Source organism: Neomonachus schauinslandi, chromosome 10 (assembly GCF_002201575.2).
Source record: "Neomonachus schauinslandi chromosome 10, ASM220157v2, whole genome shotgun sequence".
Classification (NCBI taxonomy): Eukaryota; Metazoa; Chordata; class Mammalia; order Carnivora; family Phocidae; genus Neomonachus; species Neomonachus schauinslandi.
The window spans coordinates 122,699,450-122,715,790 of record NC_058412.1 but is presented as its reverse complement, the minus strand read 5'-3'; the positions used below and the strand labels follow the sequence as shown (position 1 = coordinate 122,715,790).

The 16,341-nt window shown below is 56.5% G+C and overlaps 1 protein-coding gene across 1 annotated transcript in view; it reads left to right on the top strand.

Annotated features, from left to right (window-relative positions):
• Positions 1 to 15,657, top strand: part of ADA (adenosine deaminase) — a 26,568-nt gene extending 10,911 nt beyond the window's left edge. The window contains exons 3-11 of the mRNA XM_021689115.2: positions 5,228 to 5,350; positions 9,926 to 10,069; positions 10,798 to 10,913; positions 12,155 to 12,282; positions 13,014 to 13,085; positions 13,167 to 13,268; positions 13,440 to 13,504; positions 14,750 to 14,879; positions 15,502 to 15,657. Coding sequence (XP_021544790.2) covers positions 5,228 to 5,350; positions 9,926 to 10,069; positions 10,798 to 10,913; positions 12,155 to 12,282; positions 13,014 to 13,085; positions 13,167 to 13,268; positions 13,440 to 13,504; positions 14,750 to 14,879; positions 15,502 to 15,657 — 1,036 coding nt within the window. The remainder of the gene's footprint in view (positions 1 to 5,227; positions 5,351 to 9,925; positions 10,070 to 10,797; positions 10,914 to 12,154; positions 12,283 to 13,013; positions 13,086 to 13,166; positions 13,269 to 13,439; positions 13,505 to 14,749; positions 14,880 to 15,501) is intronic.
• The last annotated feature ends 684 nt before the right edge of the window (positions 15,658 to 16,341 follow it).

The following is a 16,341-nucleotide window of genomic DNA, read 5'->3' as shown; positions in this document are numbered from 1 at the left end:
GGGAGGCGGGGCGGAGGGGGGCGGGGAGGGGCCGGGCGGGGGGGGGGGGGGGGGGGGGGGGGGGGGGGGGGGGGGGGGGGGGGCGGGCTCAGGAAAACAAAGGCAGTTGCCTGAGGCCACAGGACAATAAACAGGAGGTCTAGAGTTGACCGAGGGCCATCTCTCCAAGGCTTTCCCTGTGTCCCCAGGGCAATTGCCTATTGGGGAATGTGGACAGGGGGCCCCTCCTCTGGGGGCCCGTCTTCATCTCCCAAGTAAGAATATGCCTCCTGCCTCCGCTCGCGTGCATGCGGCTGGGTCCAAAGGTCACCAGTGCCGCCCAGTGAGGGATGCCTGCCCCTCCCTCCCCACCTCAGGGGCTCATGGTGGCCCCTCTTTTGGGTCCAATGCTTAAGAGCAGGGACTTTAGAGGTCAGTGGGTCTGGATTCAAATATGGGCACACGGTTTCCTCGCTGCGACCTTGGCCTCTAGCTTGCGGGGGAAGAGCACGGCCTCCCTCCAGAGCTGGAGGCCCCTCTCCTACCCCTCTCTCCATTTCCTTCATGAGCCTGTCTGCTTTTTTGCCACAGCACGTTCTGAACCTAACCCTGCTCTCCTCCCTTCACCAGCCACCAGCATCCCTCATCTGGACTATGGCGATGGCTAGGAGATGGGGGCCCCTGCTGCCACCCACCTCTCCTTCCACAGACTGTGCTCGTCATGTGTTTGCTGGACACTCATTTCATTCGGAGCTGGAAGGAGTCCGCCTCGCTCGTTGCCGGGAGCACTTCCGCTCCAGGCCCAAACGTGCGCACTCTGCTCCATAAGCCCCAGTCTCCCGAGTTCTCCAGACGCCGCTGCTTCGGAGAACTGGTGAGGCTGGGGAGTCTGTCCCCAGTTCTCAGGAGCATCTCTTCCAAGAGAGCCAGAGCTCTGGCAAGAACACTTTTCTCCACTTTGTCCTACTTCCACAGACCTCCCTCTGCCCTAGGAAGTTGCTACTGATCTAATTCTCGACTCTCCGACGTCATTTGTTAGCATTTACTGGGCACCACGAGGCCCTGCATGGGGGCTGACGTACTGAATCCTCAGGACAACTTAAGGGGTGGTACTGTTGTGGCCCCCATTTTATGGAGGAGGACACTGAGTCGTGATGGGTGAGGGGACTTAGGTAGTAAGCATGGCTGTGACCCCAAGTCCACACCCCTGAACCATTACCTCTGCCAGCGAGGGGCTTGGATGGAGCCGTGCACGGAAACCACTTAGCTCAGGGCTAAGCACAGTGTCCTCAAGGGCACTTAATGATGGTATTAATAATAAGCTCTGGTTGGGCGGGGTGAAGCTGTTTGGCTTATCTCTGCCTGTCCTTTGCCCGTGCCGAGTGCCAGTCATTACCCCAGAGTCCCGAATGAGGCTGTTAGGCGGGTTATCGGGCACCACGACGGGATCTCCTCTTGGGTACTCGTTAAGGGGTCAGAGAGCACTTAGTAGTGGAGCAAGAAGGCGGGAGTCCGGGGCAGGGTGGAGAGAGGAGGGAGGGGAACCGCCTCTGGGGGGAGGCTGGTCGGATCTTCTGTTTCCCCATCACCTTGGCATCTCGGGAGCAGTTAAGGTGCCTCGGTGGGCCCATTGGGCAGGGGTGTTATGGGTGCCAGCTGGAGTCTGAGCTCGGGGTCAGCAGGCAGGGGACCTGGTCAGACTTGGCTATGGATGCCCATAAACACACTGGAGGACTTCCTGGTGGTGGTGGGCTGAGAGAAGGAAGGAAGCCCCTCTCTCCCTCTGGCCAAATCCAGTGGCCCCTCTTCTGCCTCTGTGATTTGGGCCTCCGCTGTGTTCTTACCCACTTCTTCCTTAAGCCTCTCCGGGGCTTCTCCTACCCCTCTCTCCATTTCCTTCATGAGCCTGTTTGCTTTTTTGCCACAGCACGTTCTGAACCTAACCCCGCTCTCCTCCCTTCACCAGCCTGGCCTGAGCCACCAGCATCCCTCATCTGGACTATGGCAATGGCTTCCTGACTGGTCTCCGGGTGGCCACTCTGGCCTCCCCCGTCTCCTGTCCCCACAGTACTGTAGTCAGAACACTGGTCTTTTTTTAAAAGATTTTATTTATTTATTAGAGCTAGCAAGAGAGAGCATGAGTGGGGAGAAGAGGGAGAAGCAGGTTCCTGAGCAGGACCCTGGGATCACGACCCAGGCTGAAGGCAGGGGCTTAACCAACTGAGCCACCCAGGCGCCCCCAGAACACCGGTCTTAAAACCTAGTCTGACCAGTCCCTCCCCGGCTCAAATCCTCCCACACTCCCAGCTTGCTCAGTGTCAAAGCCAAAGTCCATTCATGGCCCTTAAGGACCTGCAAAGCCTGTGTTTCCTCTCTGACCTCTCCTCCTCAGTCCACGCTGGAGGTTTCTCACACCTGCCAGACCTGGTAAACACAGAGAGGTTGAACAACTCTCCCAAGGTCACACAGCCTTTAAGGAACACAGCTGGGATTCAGAACCAGTCCATCAGGCTTTGGAGTTTGCTGTCTGACCCTGGATAGGTAAACCACCTCATTTCTTCTCTACCCAGCCACGAAAGTGCTATCTGTGTTACAAGGATGTGGAGGTCCTCAGATGGGACGGCTCCTCCCCTGAGTGTTCTGGCATGTACCGCAGGGGGATGGACTTTGAACTCCAGAGCCTGAGCTTTTCCTCCTCACTGGGCTCTCTGTGGCCAGGCTCCTTGTAGGCACATCTCCCACCCTGGCAGGAAGAGGACTGGCCAAGGCCTGGCTGACGGGGGTGTTTAGGGAGCGTCTGACGACCAAGCTCGGACCCAGGGGGAGCCTCCTGTGTGGCAGGAGGACCCAGGGCCCTAGAAATAACTCCTCCTTGCCTCAGCTTGGTCTGAGCAGCTTCTGGAGGCCCAGTCCTATGTGAGATCCCGAAGAGTGTCTCATCCTGTTTGTTTCCTGCTGGGACCCCTGCAGTAGCTCTCAGATCTGATAGCCAGGAGCTCTTAAATCTCTTCACGCCACTCCCCTGCTTGAAATCCTTCAATGGTTTCCTGGAGCTTTGGGGATAAGGCCCCAACTTCTACGAAGCTTCCACTGGGCTCTGCCTGCCCTCTAGCTTATCACCTACCACTGACCCCACTCTGAACTCCAGCTGCCCTGCCCCACCTTCTCTCCCGGCTTCTGCCTGAAGCCCCCTCTGTTCCTTCCTTCTCTCTTTTAATTCTCCTAAGTGTCCCCTCTGACCAGCCTTCCCAGGGCACTCTGTGTGGCCAAGGATCTTTTGGTGGCTGACGAGGAGAGAGGCTGGAGAGGGTGGAACGAATGGGACAGACCGTTAGGAAGTAAAATAAGTGAGACTTGACTGGCTGGTGGGCAAGGCAGATGGAGCCCTGGGGAGGCCCCTGCATGGGTTGGGCAGCTGGGGGGCGGGGGCGTGGAGCTATATTTGGAAACATGGGGCATGGGGCAAGGAGGGGAGAGGTGGCAAGAGGTGGTGGGTCAGACGCCTGGGTCTGTCTTGGTCACTGCCATCTGTCCAGTGCCCGGGACATCGTAAGCCCTCAAGCAGTGGTGTGAGAGGTAGAGACCTCTGGATCTTGGGCTGAAAACCACGAGGGGGAGGAGTTCATGTGGGCAGGGGTGTAAAAGGGAGGGTCTGCAAGAATGGTCAGGAGGAAGCGGTGTTCGAGGGAGCTGGAGGAAGACCGCCGGGAGCCTTGCACATAGCGGGTCCAGCAGGCCCAAGCACGCATGGCCGCTGTGTCTGACCATGTGAGCACCAGAGCCTTCCTCTGCTTCCCCCACCGGCTCCCAGAAAGTTCTCCAAAACCCAGCACTTCACCGGTATGGGCTCTGCAGGGCCATGGTCACGGGGGACGTGGCCTCCTGAGGGGAAGGCTCCCTGGGTACGGAGCACTGCCCTCCGAGCAAGGACCACAGCAGGGGTGCCCTCTTCCCCACCGTGTCCTGCAGGGATGGGGGCGCTGACTGCAGGCTGGGGGGGCACTGCTAGGGACTGGGGCCACCAGCAGGGAAGGAGGGCCTGTGTTGGGGGCTCCGGGGACAGGTGTTTATGTTGGGAAACATCGTAGTATTTTAGGGACTGAGGTCCTTGAAGACTTAACCACTGTTCAGTCAAACTTCCATGTCTCTGGCAACCCCCCCCCACCCCTTCCATCTTCTGTTCTTGCTTTGCAGATAACCCAATGCTTGAACCTAATTGCATCACCTCATTTTTGTCGTCATTTGCTTTTTTTTAAATCTTTTCTTCTACTTGCTGGAGTTGTTTCTCTGCTGTATTTTCCATTCACTTTATTACATCCTGATGATTGGCCCCGTATTCGTTTAGATTTGCAGGAGCCCTTTCTTACTCTCAGGGTCCCCTTTCTGAATGGGATATTGTTTCTTCTCCCGTCCTGGAGGTGCTCCACCGTAGGGGTTTTGTTTTCTTCTGTTCTCTGCCTTGTTTCCTCGGAGTCCCCTTTGTCTCCTGCTTTGTCCCTTCATGGTGGAAGCATTTCTTGGATGTCTGGTGCTCTTTGCCTGCCCCTTTTCTCTTCAGAGTGGGGAAACTGAGGCCGGGGTGACCTGGGGGTCTTGGCAGGGAGGAGGCGGCTCCAGCGGGGGGGGGGGTTCTGGGTCAGCCCCGCATGGGGGGGGTGGTGCTGTGGGGGACAGGGGACCGGCCGCGAGCCCCGCCCCTGCCCGCGAGCCCCCCCCTCCTCTGCCCCCGCCTGACCCTCTCCCAGCGCGCGGGGCCCGCAGTCCTCTCTGCTGCGCCGGCCACATGGAGGGCGGAGGCCAGAAGTCCGGCGCCTGCCCCCGGCCCGGCCATTGTGGTGCTGCTGTTAGGGCGCTGATAACCCCTGACCTGGCGGACGACCAGCTGGCTCTACCCGCTCCGGGGCTGAGGAGGAAACTGCGGGCTTGCCCCGGCAGCTTCCCTGTTCCCGGGCGCTGGGGGGTGTGTGCGTGCATGGGTGTGTGCGCGTGTCCGTGTGTGTACAGACTCGAGCCCCACTTATTCCCCTTGAGGTCCCCTGGCGGGTCACGGCCTCGGGGACGGGGCGGGGGGGGGGCGGTGCTGGAAGGATTCCAGCCCGGGTTCTCTATGCCCCAGGCCTCCGTTTTCCCGTCTGTTCAGTGGGAGGAGTTGGAGGAAGAGGTCCCCGGGTTCCCGCCCCGGCGCCTGGGAGGAGCTCGTTGGCGCCCGCGCGGAAGTAGCCCACCGGCCTACCTGTTTGGTTCCCAGGAAGCGGGGGATTGCCCTCCCGGCTGAGACCCCAGGGGAGCTGCAGGACATCATCGGCATGGACAAGCCGCTCGGCCTCTCCGGCTTCCTGGCCAAGTTTGACTACTACATGCCCGCCATCGCGTGAGTCAGCCTTCACCCCGGGCGGCCCCGTACCTGTGCCCGCCACCTGCCCTTCTGCGCCTCATCTTGTGTGTACTTGTGTGACTCTCTCCACACCTCTTGGGCCTTGATTTTCCTGTCTGGAAAGTGGGTATAATGTCTAGAAATTTCTTCAACTTCTACAGGACAGTGAGAGTGTGAGGTCAAGAGCCCACATCCTAGTGCGCCCGATTCTTTCATGAAATAACTGTGACCTTGGGAAAATTTACCCTCTCTGGGCCTCTGTTTCCTCATCCAGACAATGGGGCTTGTGATCCTATCTACCTCCTGGGGCTGGAGTTTGGAATGTACACAGCACTGTCCTCAGCAAGCTCCCTCTTACAGTGAAGACAGTTGCTACCTTTCTGGATCACCAGGCACAGCTGTTTTTATATTCCTTTCCGTTCCTTCCATCTTTTCGTAGCAGAGTATCTTAGATCTGGAAGAGTGTGTGTGTAGCTCTCAGAACTATACTTTCTGTAGTTGCCGGCGGTCCTGCTAGGTAGACGTACTCCTCGTTTGCAGAGGACGAAACGAAGGCTCAGGGGAGTGTAGGAGCTTGCCCAGGACCACAGAGCTGGCAGGGGTGAAGCCCAGATCCCACCCTGAGGCCACCTTGAGCTTCCTGGCACGAGGCAGGGTTCCCCAGGGCAGGTGAGAGGCAGGCCTCTGCAGTCTGCTGCCAGAGCTCAGGAAGGGGAAGAGGCAAATGGGCGGGGGGTAGTTAGGGAAAGCTGCCTGGAGGAGGAAGCAAGGCACAGGCTTGGGGATAGAGAAGGTGTGAAGTCGTCCAGAGGGCTAGAGCGGAGGAAAGGTTTGGGGCATGTGCCAGGTATGGGTTGTTGGAGGACCAGTGAAGAAGGTCTGGGAGGCACACGGAGGCCCTTGGCTGGACAAGCGGCAGGACAGGTAGGAGGAGTTCTGGGGGAAGGAAGATGTGTGCCAAGGCTGCTTGCTGGAGGCTTTTGGACTCAGCCTGGAAAACACCGACTGTCGCCATCCCTGGCCCTGGTAAGCAGAGGCACTGACACACCACGCCTCCCTGGAGGCACCTGTCCTATCTCCCGCAACACCCCCACACCAGAATAAACACACGGGTGGAGGTCCTGTACAGGCCGAGGCCCCTCTCCCCTGTCACCCCCAAGGCAGCTCCTGTCCCCCTGGCCACAAGATGCCCAGCTCCCTGAAGGCCCAAGATGACCAGGCTGTTCGGCATCGTCTCCTTCTGAGTGGCTTGGCCTTTGGGGCTATGGCCCATAAGACTAATGTCCATACTATGCCCTTGCCACTATCCACAGGTGTCAGGGGAGAGCCCTTGTCCTCTGCCCTTACCCTTCTGCTCATTTCTCTCCCAACACACGGGCCTCCTGTGGCACCTGGGGCAACAAACACACTCCCAGTCTCAGGTCCTCCGTGCATGCTGTTCCCTCTGCCTGGAATGCTGTTCCCCGTAGATGCCCCGTAGCTAGCTTCCTCACCTCCTTCTCAGGTGTGCTCAAGTGCTGCTTTTTCAGTGAGGCCTTCCCTGACTGTACCACAGAGAATTGTATTCCCCTCCCCTGTTTTATATGTATCCATAGGTCATTTCACCACGTAACCTACTGTAGATTGTATGTTTCACTTACTTGTCTATCCTGTTAAACTGTAGCCTCCGTGAGGACAAGGATTTTGTCTACCTTGTTTGCTATAATCCCAGTGCTGGTCACAGTGTGGAATGAATGCGTGCCACCGCTGTGGGGGAGATCGGGCACCCTCTTCCTGGGAGGCCAGCTCCCCTGCAGCAGGTCCGAGATCCCAGATCCAGGCCCTGCCCTTGCCGCCCAGGGAAGACCACAGCTGCCCGTCCTTATCCTCAAAAGCGTGGTACGTCCAGTGACCCTTCTGGGCTTGGCCAGTTTCCCCAAGGCCCTTTGCTTGCACATCCTGCATTCTGGTGACCATTCTGTGTTCAGTCTTCGTGGTGGAAACTTCCAGCTAGGCCCAGCTCACTGTCCCTTGACCACCACTTAGTGTGGCCCTGGCAGGTTAATGTGTGCCTTGCTTCTGAAAGAGCCAACACTCAACAACTAAAATACTTCACGGATCTGGCCTCGGTGAATTTTATGAAGTTTAACATCTTTGTCCTCACAGTAGCGTTGGATGTATGTGTCAGGGTGACTAATCAGAGTCCTGCAACAGTTAAGTGTGGGAACCAGGATTTAGGAGTCCCGGGTTTCTCCCCCACCCCAGGATACCCTCTGGATTTGTCTGTCTGTGTTCTTTCCTCTAATTTTTAGTTTTATTGGGGGTATAATTGATCAGTAAAAATTGTATGTGCCTAAGGTGTTTTGAACTGCATATATATTGTGAAATGATCGCCACAGTCAAGTTAATCCATCACTGCAGATAGTTACCTCTTGCTGTGTGTGTGTGTGTGGTGGGAACACTTACGATCTACCCTTCTAGCAAGTCCCAAGTATATGCTACAGTATTGTTAACTATGGTCGTCATGCTGAGCATTCGTTCTCCAGAACTGAGCTCTTACAGAGCTGAAACTCTGTACCGTTTGACCGACATCTCCCATTTCCCCCTTCCCCGCTCAACCTGCCCCTGACAACTATTGTTCTACTTTCTGCTTTTATGAATTTGACTATTTTAGATTCCACATGCAAGTAAGATTGTGCAGTATTTGTTTTCCTGCATCTGGCTTATTTCACCTAGCGTAACGTCCTCCAGGGTCATCCATGTTGCAAATGGCAGAATTACCTTAAGGCTGAATGATGTGTGTGTGTGTGTGTGTGTGTGTGTGTGTGTGTGTGACATTTTCTTAATCCATTCGTCCGTCATTGGACCTTTAGGCTGTCATCATGTCTTGGCTATTGTAAATAACATGCTGCAGTGAACATCGTGGGGCAGATATCTGAGATACTGACTTCATTGCCTTTGGATAAAGATCCGGAAGTGGGATTGCTGGATCATATGGTAACTTTTTAAAACATTTCTTGAGGCGCCTTCACACTGTTCTTCACGGTGGCTGCACCAATTTGCATTCCTACCAACAGCGCACAAGGGGCCCTGTTCTCGGTGTGCTCGCCAGCACTTGGTGATTGTAGCCACCTTGACAGGTGTGAGGTGATCTGTCCTCGTGGTTCCGATTTGCATTTCCCTGATGATTAGGGATGCTAATCGCCAAGGAAATGCACCATTCCATAAAACTTTGGCCATTTGTATGTCTTTTGAGAAATGTTTATTCGGGTCCTTTGCCCATTTTTTAATCCAATTATTTGGTGTTTTTGCTACTGAGGGGTAGAAGTTCCTCGTATACTTTGATCTTAGCCCCTCATCAGATAGGATTTGCAGATATTTTCTCCCACTCTGTAGGTTGCCTTTTCACTCTGTTGAAGATTCCCCTTGCCGTATGTGCTTTTGTATCTGATGCAGTCCCACTTATCTTTGTTTTTTGTTTTTTTCCCCACTTATCTTTGTGTTTGTTGCCTGCGTTCTTTTATTTCTCTCCCCTGCTGACCTATGCCCATCACCCAACAAACATTTGAGTGGCCGCCACATCCCAGGCTCCGTCCTGGGCTGAGGGTCCTCCTAGCCATGACAAGACTGATGTCAGGGCCCTTGTCTCATGGAGACTACATTCTAGTAGGAGAGATGAAAATTGATAAGCCATGCGATAATGAGGCCAAGTGGGGGTATGCGCCATGGTGGTAAAGCCCAGGGGAACAGGTAGAGAATGACAGAGAAGCCCTTTTAAGGCAAGGTGGTCAGGGAAGTGCTCTCTGAGGAGGCCAGGCTGGAGCTGGATTTAAATGGAGAGAAGGAGCATAGGATGATCCAGGGGGAAGAGCCATGTGGGCTGGGGGAGCTGCGAACACAAAGGCCCTGACCTGGGAACAAACTTGACTGTTCCTTGGACAGAAAGAAGGCTCTGGTGGCCTCATGGAATGAGTGAGAAGGAAGGTCTGGGGAGAGTGACAGCGGCCAGAGTCTACAGGCCTTGTGGGCTGGGCCGTGGAATTGAGATTTCATTCTACGCGGTAGGAAGCCACGAGGGTTTAGGGTGGAAGAGCACTGTGGTTTGATTCACATTTTAAAAAGATTGCTTTAGGGGTGCCCAGGTGGCTCAGTCAGTTAAGCATCTGCCTTCGGCTCGGGTTGTGATCCCAGGGTCCTGGGATTGAGCCCCATGTCGGGCTCCCTGCTCGGCGGGGAACCTGCTTCTCCCTCTCCCTCTGCTGCTCCCCCTGCTTGTGCTCTCCTGCTCTCTGTCAAATAAATAAAATCTTAAAAAGATTGTTCTAGCCACTGGGTGGAAAACGTGTAGACACGGAGGTCTGTTTAGGAGGTGGTTAGAACCTGGGTGGAGGAGGCAAGAATTGGCATGTAGTTTGGAGGTAGAGCTGACAGGACCTGCCATGCTTCTAGGATCTTCTCCGCAGATACCCAGAACTTGGGGCTGGGGGCCAGAAGTGGGTTTGATCTGCCATGGGTTGGGAACAGCCTTGTTGCTCCTGGAGCTCCGGAGAGACTTCAGGAAGGTTGTCCCCAACCCCTCCCTTCCCTTCCCAGGGGCTGCCGGGAGGCCATCAAAAGGATTGCCTATGAATTCGTCGAGATGAAGGCCAAGGAGGGCGTGGTGTATGTGGAGGTGCGTTACAGCCCGCACCTGCTGGCCAACTCCAAAGTGGAACCGATCCCCTGGAACCAGGCCGAGTGAGTGATGCCTGGTGGGGTGGCTGAACCTGGGACCCAAGGGGTAGACTGTTGGGAGCCCCTGACCTAATCTTGCTCCCTGGTCCTGTCCATGGCCTCAGAAAGATGGGTTTAACTCTGTCACAAGAGACATGGTTCCCAGCCCTCACCTGGGCTTATTTTTTAATTTTTTTTTACCTTTGGTAAAAGTATCTGGCTATGTCTTACTCACACCTCCTCCCCACCCCCCGTCCTGGACACAGGCCCACAGTCTAGGAACATTAACCCCCTCGTCTAGGGACTTCTAGGTGTCCCATTCTAACCCTGTAACTGAAGTGAGTGTGGCCCATTCCTGCCCCTCTGCCTGGACCCCAGAAATCTCTAAGTGGTATCAGCCAACTCCCTTGCCCCCTTCCAGTTAGGACTCTGATAGCTGTGGATGCAGGGGAATCAGACCAGGTGGGCTTAGCAGCGCCCTCCATCCGTGGGGGAGGGCTGTGTCTGAACTCCCCACCCCAACACACCTTACAGTCTGGAAGCGCCCAAGCAAGCTGGAAGGGGGGTGTGCCAGGGCTTGGGGCCATGTCTTTCCCCAGAGGCGGTGGGGTAGTAGGGGCTGGAGCTGCTGCTTGAAGATTCTTCTTTTTCTTCCCCCCCTGCCGCACCCCCCCCGCCCATGTCCCAGTCCCGGGGCTGTCCTTTAGACCTTCCTTTATCTCTGGCCCATCCCTCCTCCTCTCCCCACACAGAGGGGACCTCACCCCGGATGAGGTGGTAGCTCTGGTGAGCCAGAGCCTGCAGAAGGGAGAGCAAGACTTTGGGGTGAAGGTGCGGTCCATCCTGTGCTGCATGCGCCACCAGCCCAGTGAGTACGCCCTCAGCCCTGCCCCACGCTGCCCCTCTGACTCCGGCCCCTGCCTCCCAGCCTGGCACTGGAGCCGCATCTAGTCTCCCCATGCCCCCAACCCCATGGTATTGGTGGAACCCATCAGCAGGACCTTGGGGCTTCCTGAAGTCATTGGTGCCTACCCTGGGCAGGCTCAGAACTCCTGGCAGCAGAGAGACCCTTCTCCCCAGGGAGACCAGGCCTGACAGCCATGTGACCTGCATGCAGGAAGCATAAAACCAAAGGAACCTGAATAGAAAAAAAAACCCATCTAAGCCAGGTTCTGATAAGCCCACAGTCCTCCCTTGAGACCCTGTGGGCCAGGCCTCTTCCTGTCTGCACCACAGGCCTTGGGAATAGGTCTGATCTCTGGGGCTTCCAAGGGTCTCCCTCGTGACTGATCAGATGTCCAGAGCTCGAGCTTCCAAGGTGTGCAGAGCCCCACTGTGTGACTTTGGACAAGTCCCTTCACTTCTTCAGACCGCAGGTACACATGGTCACAGGCGGTGATGGTACTTTGCGGTCTCTGCTCTAGGGGGCAGTGCGAACCAAAGGGTTCCCGCCCACCTAGGGGCCTGCCCGTGGACAGTGGCTTGCGTGGGTCTCCTCTGATCCTTGTGGCAGCCTCTGAGGCCCGGCTGCCATCCCTGAGCCTCCTCTGCCGGGTGGGGGAGCTGAGGCTGAGAGAGGTGCGGCCTCGTGCTCCTCAGGAAGGTGTAGAGCCCGCGTGAACACGCGGCCCTTTGGTTCCAAAGCCTGCGACTGTTCATTTTTAAACCCTTCATGATGACTTGGTTAGTTAAGAGGACAGAGTACGTTAGCAGTAAGTTCACCACTAGTGTGAGTGCTATTCTGGGCTTCAGTGTGAAACCTCGGGGGCCTCCATCTCCTCATCTGCTAAGTGGAGTTACGCCCCCCTTGAGGGCTGTTGTGGGGATCAAATGAGAACACAATCCATTTGTTGTTGACCCAGCCAGGCCCTGCCCTCGGTGCTTTCCATGCAGGGCCTTGCCACGGGCCTGTGCAGTGGCGGGTGGCATCCTCTCTGAGGGGAGAGGAAACTGAGGCCCTGGGTGGAGCAGTTTGCTGAAGGCCCTGTGCTTAGGCCATGGCAGCAAGGAGGTGCAGACAAGACCTGGGCCCTCCGCCTTGCGCTGGCCTCAGGGGGACCTCTCTCCTCGGTGCTGCCAACAGAGGCCGGGTGGGCATGTTGCCCACAGACTGGTCCCTGGAGGTGGTGGAGCTGTGTAAGAAGTACCAGCACCAGACTGTGGTGGCCGTGGACCTGGCTGGAGATGAGAACATCAAAGGGAGCAGCCTCTTCCCGGGACATGTGAAGGCCTTCGAGGTGGGTCCCGAGCGAAGGACGTGGGGAGGGGCTGGTGCCGGGTGGGCCGCAGGAGCTCGCTTCCACCCGGGAGGGAGTGGTCACAGGGACGGGAGAGGGTGGGGCCGCCTCTGTTCTCAAGTGCGCCTTAGTTGGGTCTTGGGGTGCTAGAAATTGGGAATTTGGGATAAACAGAAGATCCCACTTGGTGTGGGGACTCGTGTGTGTGAGCCTGTTTCTGCCTGTAACTTGCTGTGTGACCTTGGGTGAGACTGTCCCTTCTCGGGGCTTCGGTTTCCTCTGTGGGGATGACAGAGCCTCACGATGCACTCACTCCCCGATGCACTCACTCCCCGTGGCTGGAGCGTGCGCTTTAGGGCTGGGGTTCTGCAGTCTCATCGCCCTGATTCAGAGCTTGGCTCCCCTCTTCCTGTTTGATCATTGTCCTGTTACTTTCCTGGGCCTGTTTCTCCGATTGTAAAACAGGTATTAGAATATTTGTGGATCTTAGGTAACACATACAAGCACTTTCATACGGTGACTGACACATAATAACTCTCTAATAAATGGTAGCTACCACTTAAATTAGGATTACACAAACAAAACCCCCGACTTCCCCATCTTGAAGCAGGCCAGCTGACTGAAGAAGGGCATGGTTCAAGCCTGCCAAAACTTGGACCCCAAGTGTGGTGAAGGCCGGGCCTGCTGGGGCCCTCCCCCAGGCCGCCCATGACCGACTCTCGCCCTTCCAGGAGGCTGTGAGGAGTGGCATTCACCGCACTGTCCACGCAGGGGAGGTGGGCTCCGCCGAGGTGGTGAGAGAGGTGAGGAGGCTGGGCTGGCGTGGGGCCCTTCTCCCCGCTTCCTCCCCACCTTGTACTGGGCTCCACTCTGCTTCTCCGCAGGCTGTGGACACGCTCAAGACAGAGAGGCTGGGACATGGCTACCACACGCTGGAGGACGAGACCCTTTACGCCAGGCTGCGGCAGGAAAACATGCACTTCGAGGCGAGTGGCCAGGGGGTGGGAGGGCAGAGGTGGAAAGCCAGGAGGGCCCCAGGAGCCGGGCTAGCGTGGCTGCTGGGAGGCCACTGTGGCTCCAGCCCGGGGCGTACAGGGAGGGGGCAGCGTGGCCTGGGGAGGGGGGGTGCACGTGTGCCAACCACCCACCTTTTCCAGGTCTGCCCCTGGTCCAGCTACCTCACAGGCGCCTGGAAGTGGGACACGGAGCACCCGGTGGTTCGGTGAGGCCCGGTCCCTGGGGCCCATTCAGCTTTGTACCAGGAAGGCCAAGGGTGGGAGGGAAGTGGAGGGACTGGGCACTGGCCCGGACGGGGCCTTTTTGCTAAGACATCTCTTCGAGTCCTTGGGAAGCAGTGCTGTGACATGATTGAGGTAGCCCGGGTCCTAAATAGCAGAACTGGGGGCCCTCTCACCCAAGCAGACATCGCAGAGTGCCCTGCTGCCCTGGGCGGGGAGGGGGGCTCCCACACTCTAGACTCTGGACATCCGGAAGATGAGTCTCCAGCTCATGGGGTCCCTTCTCCTGGCACCTGTGGGTGCTCCACCCTGCTCCCACCATCTAACTAGAGGCCTTGGCCCTTCTTCTGGTGGTCCTGTGACTGAGCCCTGGGAGCGGCGTCAGGCCTCAGGAGGGCAAAGCCACCTTTTCCTGACACAGGATAAGACGGCAAGAACGTGGGGCTACCACGGTCAGGCCAAGCTCAACGGCAGGAGCTTAGGCTCTGATGTTCTCATTACAAGGGGGTCCTGAGGGTTGCTTCAGGCCAGTGGAGTGTGTGGTACCTGCAGAGCGTCCGAGTGGAGGTTCTTGGAGGCACATGGGTACACAGCCTGTGGGCTGGAGAAAGGTTCACGAATCAGCTACATAATAGATTCGGTGGCTGGAGAAGGGACAGCCTCAGGAGATGGTGGAGCGAGAGGGCCTAGGAGAGAACCCGGGACAGTGACACTGAAGGACAGACAGAAGAGACTGGTCCGAGAAATCAAGGGAAAGGGTTTTAAGAACAGTCAACAGTGTAAAATTGTACACACGTTGAGTAAAGAGCCAGGGAAGGCCCTCCTGGGTGTAAGGAGACCGTGACCTGGGACAGTGCCAGGAGCCCTTTCCATGGGCCGGTGGTTGAAGAGTCGATCCTAGTGGGATCGAGGTGAAAGGGGTATAGACGACTCTCCCAGAATGTTGGCTAGGAAGGTGAAGGCTAGAGAGGGTGGTGGCTGGAGGGGGTGCTGCTTGTTTGGCCTCCCCAGGCCCCCACTCTACCTGGTCCTCTTCTGCCTTTGCCTGGCTCTGGCCCGCTCAGATGGGTGCGGGTCTGCAGAGGCTAGTTCCGTGGCATCGTGCAGGTCACCCGAGTTCTCTGAATTTCCTTCCCCTGTACGGTGAGCAGCTCTTCCAGGTTGAAGGGGACTATTCACATAAGAGTACAGGAAGCTCTTCCCTCCTCCCCACTCACCCCTGGATGCAGGTTCAAACATGACCAGGCTAACTACTCACTCAACACGGATGACCCACTCATCTTCAAGTCCACCCTGGAAACGGATTACCAGATGACCAAACAGGACATGGACTTTACCGAAGAGGAGTTCAAGAGACTGGTGAGTGGGCGTAAGTCCTGGTGGCCTTGACTCTCGGCCTTGGGAGTGTGTGAGGCCTGCAGGTCTTGGCCAGGGCCCAGGACCTCTGGAGATGAGGCGTTTGCCTCACCAGGCCAAGCCAGACCTAGAGGAGTTAGGTGCCTTCTATGGACAAGATCTCGAGCTGGCACACTGATCTATGACCAGGTTTTTCAGCCTTGGCTTGGGTCGAGTGCCTGCAAAGAATCCGTTAAAAGCCGTCAACTCTCTTCCCAGAAAGGTGTGCTGAGCTATAAAATTCTGCACACACTTTTCAGGCCATTCGTAGATCCCAGGCCGAGCCCTTGATTTTAGGGGTTGTGATACCCCAAATCTGTCCCTGCAGGAGTATCTCTCCAGCCCCACATATCCCACCCGGTCTCCAATTTCTCCAGCTTCCTTCTGCCATCGCCGTGTCACTGAGTGGCACTTTAAGAACACTGAACCTCATGGTCTCTGCTCTGGCATTTGCTGCCATGTGACATGGGACACGTCCTTCCCCACTGTGAGCTTAATCATTGCCCATGCTCATTGAAGAGGATGGCTCATCACTAGATTGCCATGCTCTCTGGTTTCATGTTATCTGCCATTCTGGCCCTTCTAGAACATCAATGCGGCAAAGTCCAGTTTCCTCCCGGAAGATGAGAAGAAGCAGCTTCTTGATCTGCTCTATAACGCCTATGGGATGCCATCTTTGGCCGCTGCAGGTGTGTTCCTGGCTGAGCTTCTGGGCTCTTCATACAGCACTAAGGATGTATGAGGCCTCCCGGGCTACATGGCTGTAGCTGATGGCGCCTCTCACTAGGTTGGCTTACCTTCTGTATAATGCCATCCTCAGGCTGGTCTCGGGGGAGACTTTCTGAAGCCTAGTCCCAAGGGTCTTGGCAACATGGGCCATCTCCATGGTTGCCTAAAGCCAAGGGCAGGGGAGCTGGGCCCAGGGCCCAGGTCCTAGCTCTGTTCCGCTCCTTCCTTCTGGTGTGACTTCAGCAAAGCATTCCCTTGCTCTAAGCCTTGGTCTCCCCCTCTGCAGAAAAAGGGTTCCCCGCTGGCTCTGATGTTGAGATTTTTTACATCCCAGGTACTAGCAGGTGCTAATCATTCTGTGTCTCTGACCTGGCAAGCAGGGCAGCATCCCTGAAGACGTCATGGCCACCTCTCCAAGCCCTCACCCTGTGGATGGAGCCTCCCCAGCACTGTGGGGTTGAATGACACTTACCTTTACTCCTTCGAGGAAAATCGGCACAGTCAGCTACTGCTGCTCTTGAAGCCTGTGTGCCTGTTTATCCGCACACGAATACCTCGGCACGCCGCATCTCTCCTCTGACTACGGGCCAGAGTCTGGTTGAATCTGAAACCTTCCTCCTATGGTGACTCGTGCTGAAAATCTGGTGCTCAATAAAGAAGCCAATGGCTGGTACTATGCAGCGCCATGGTCTTGGGC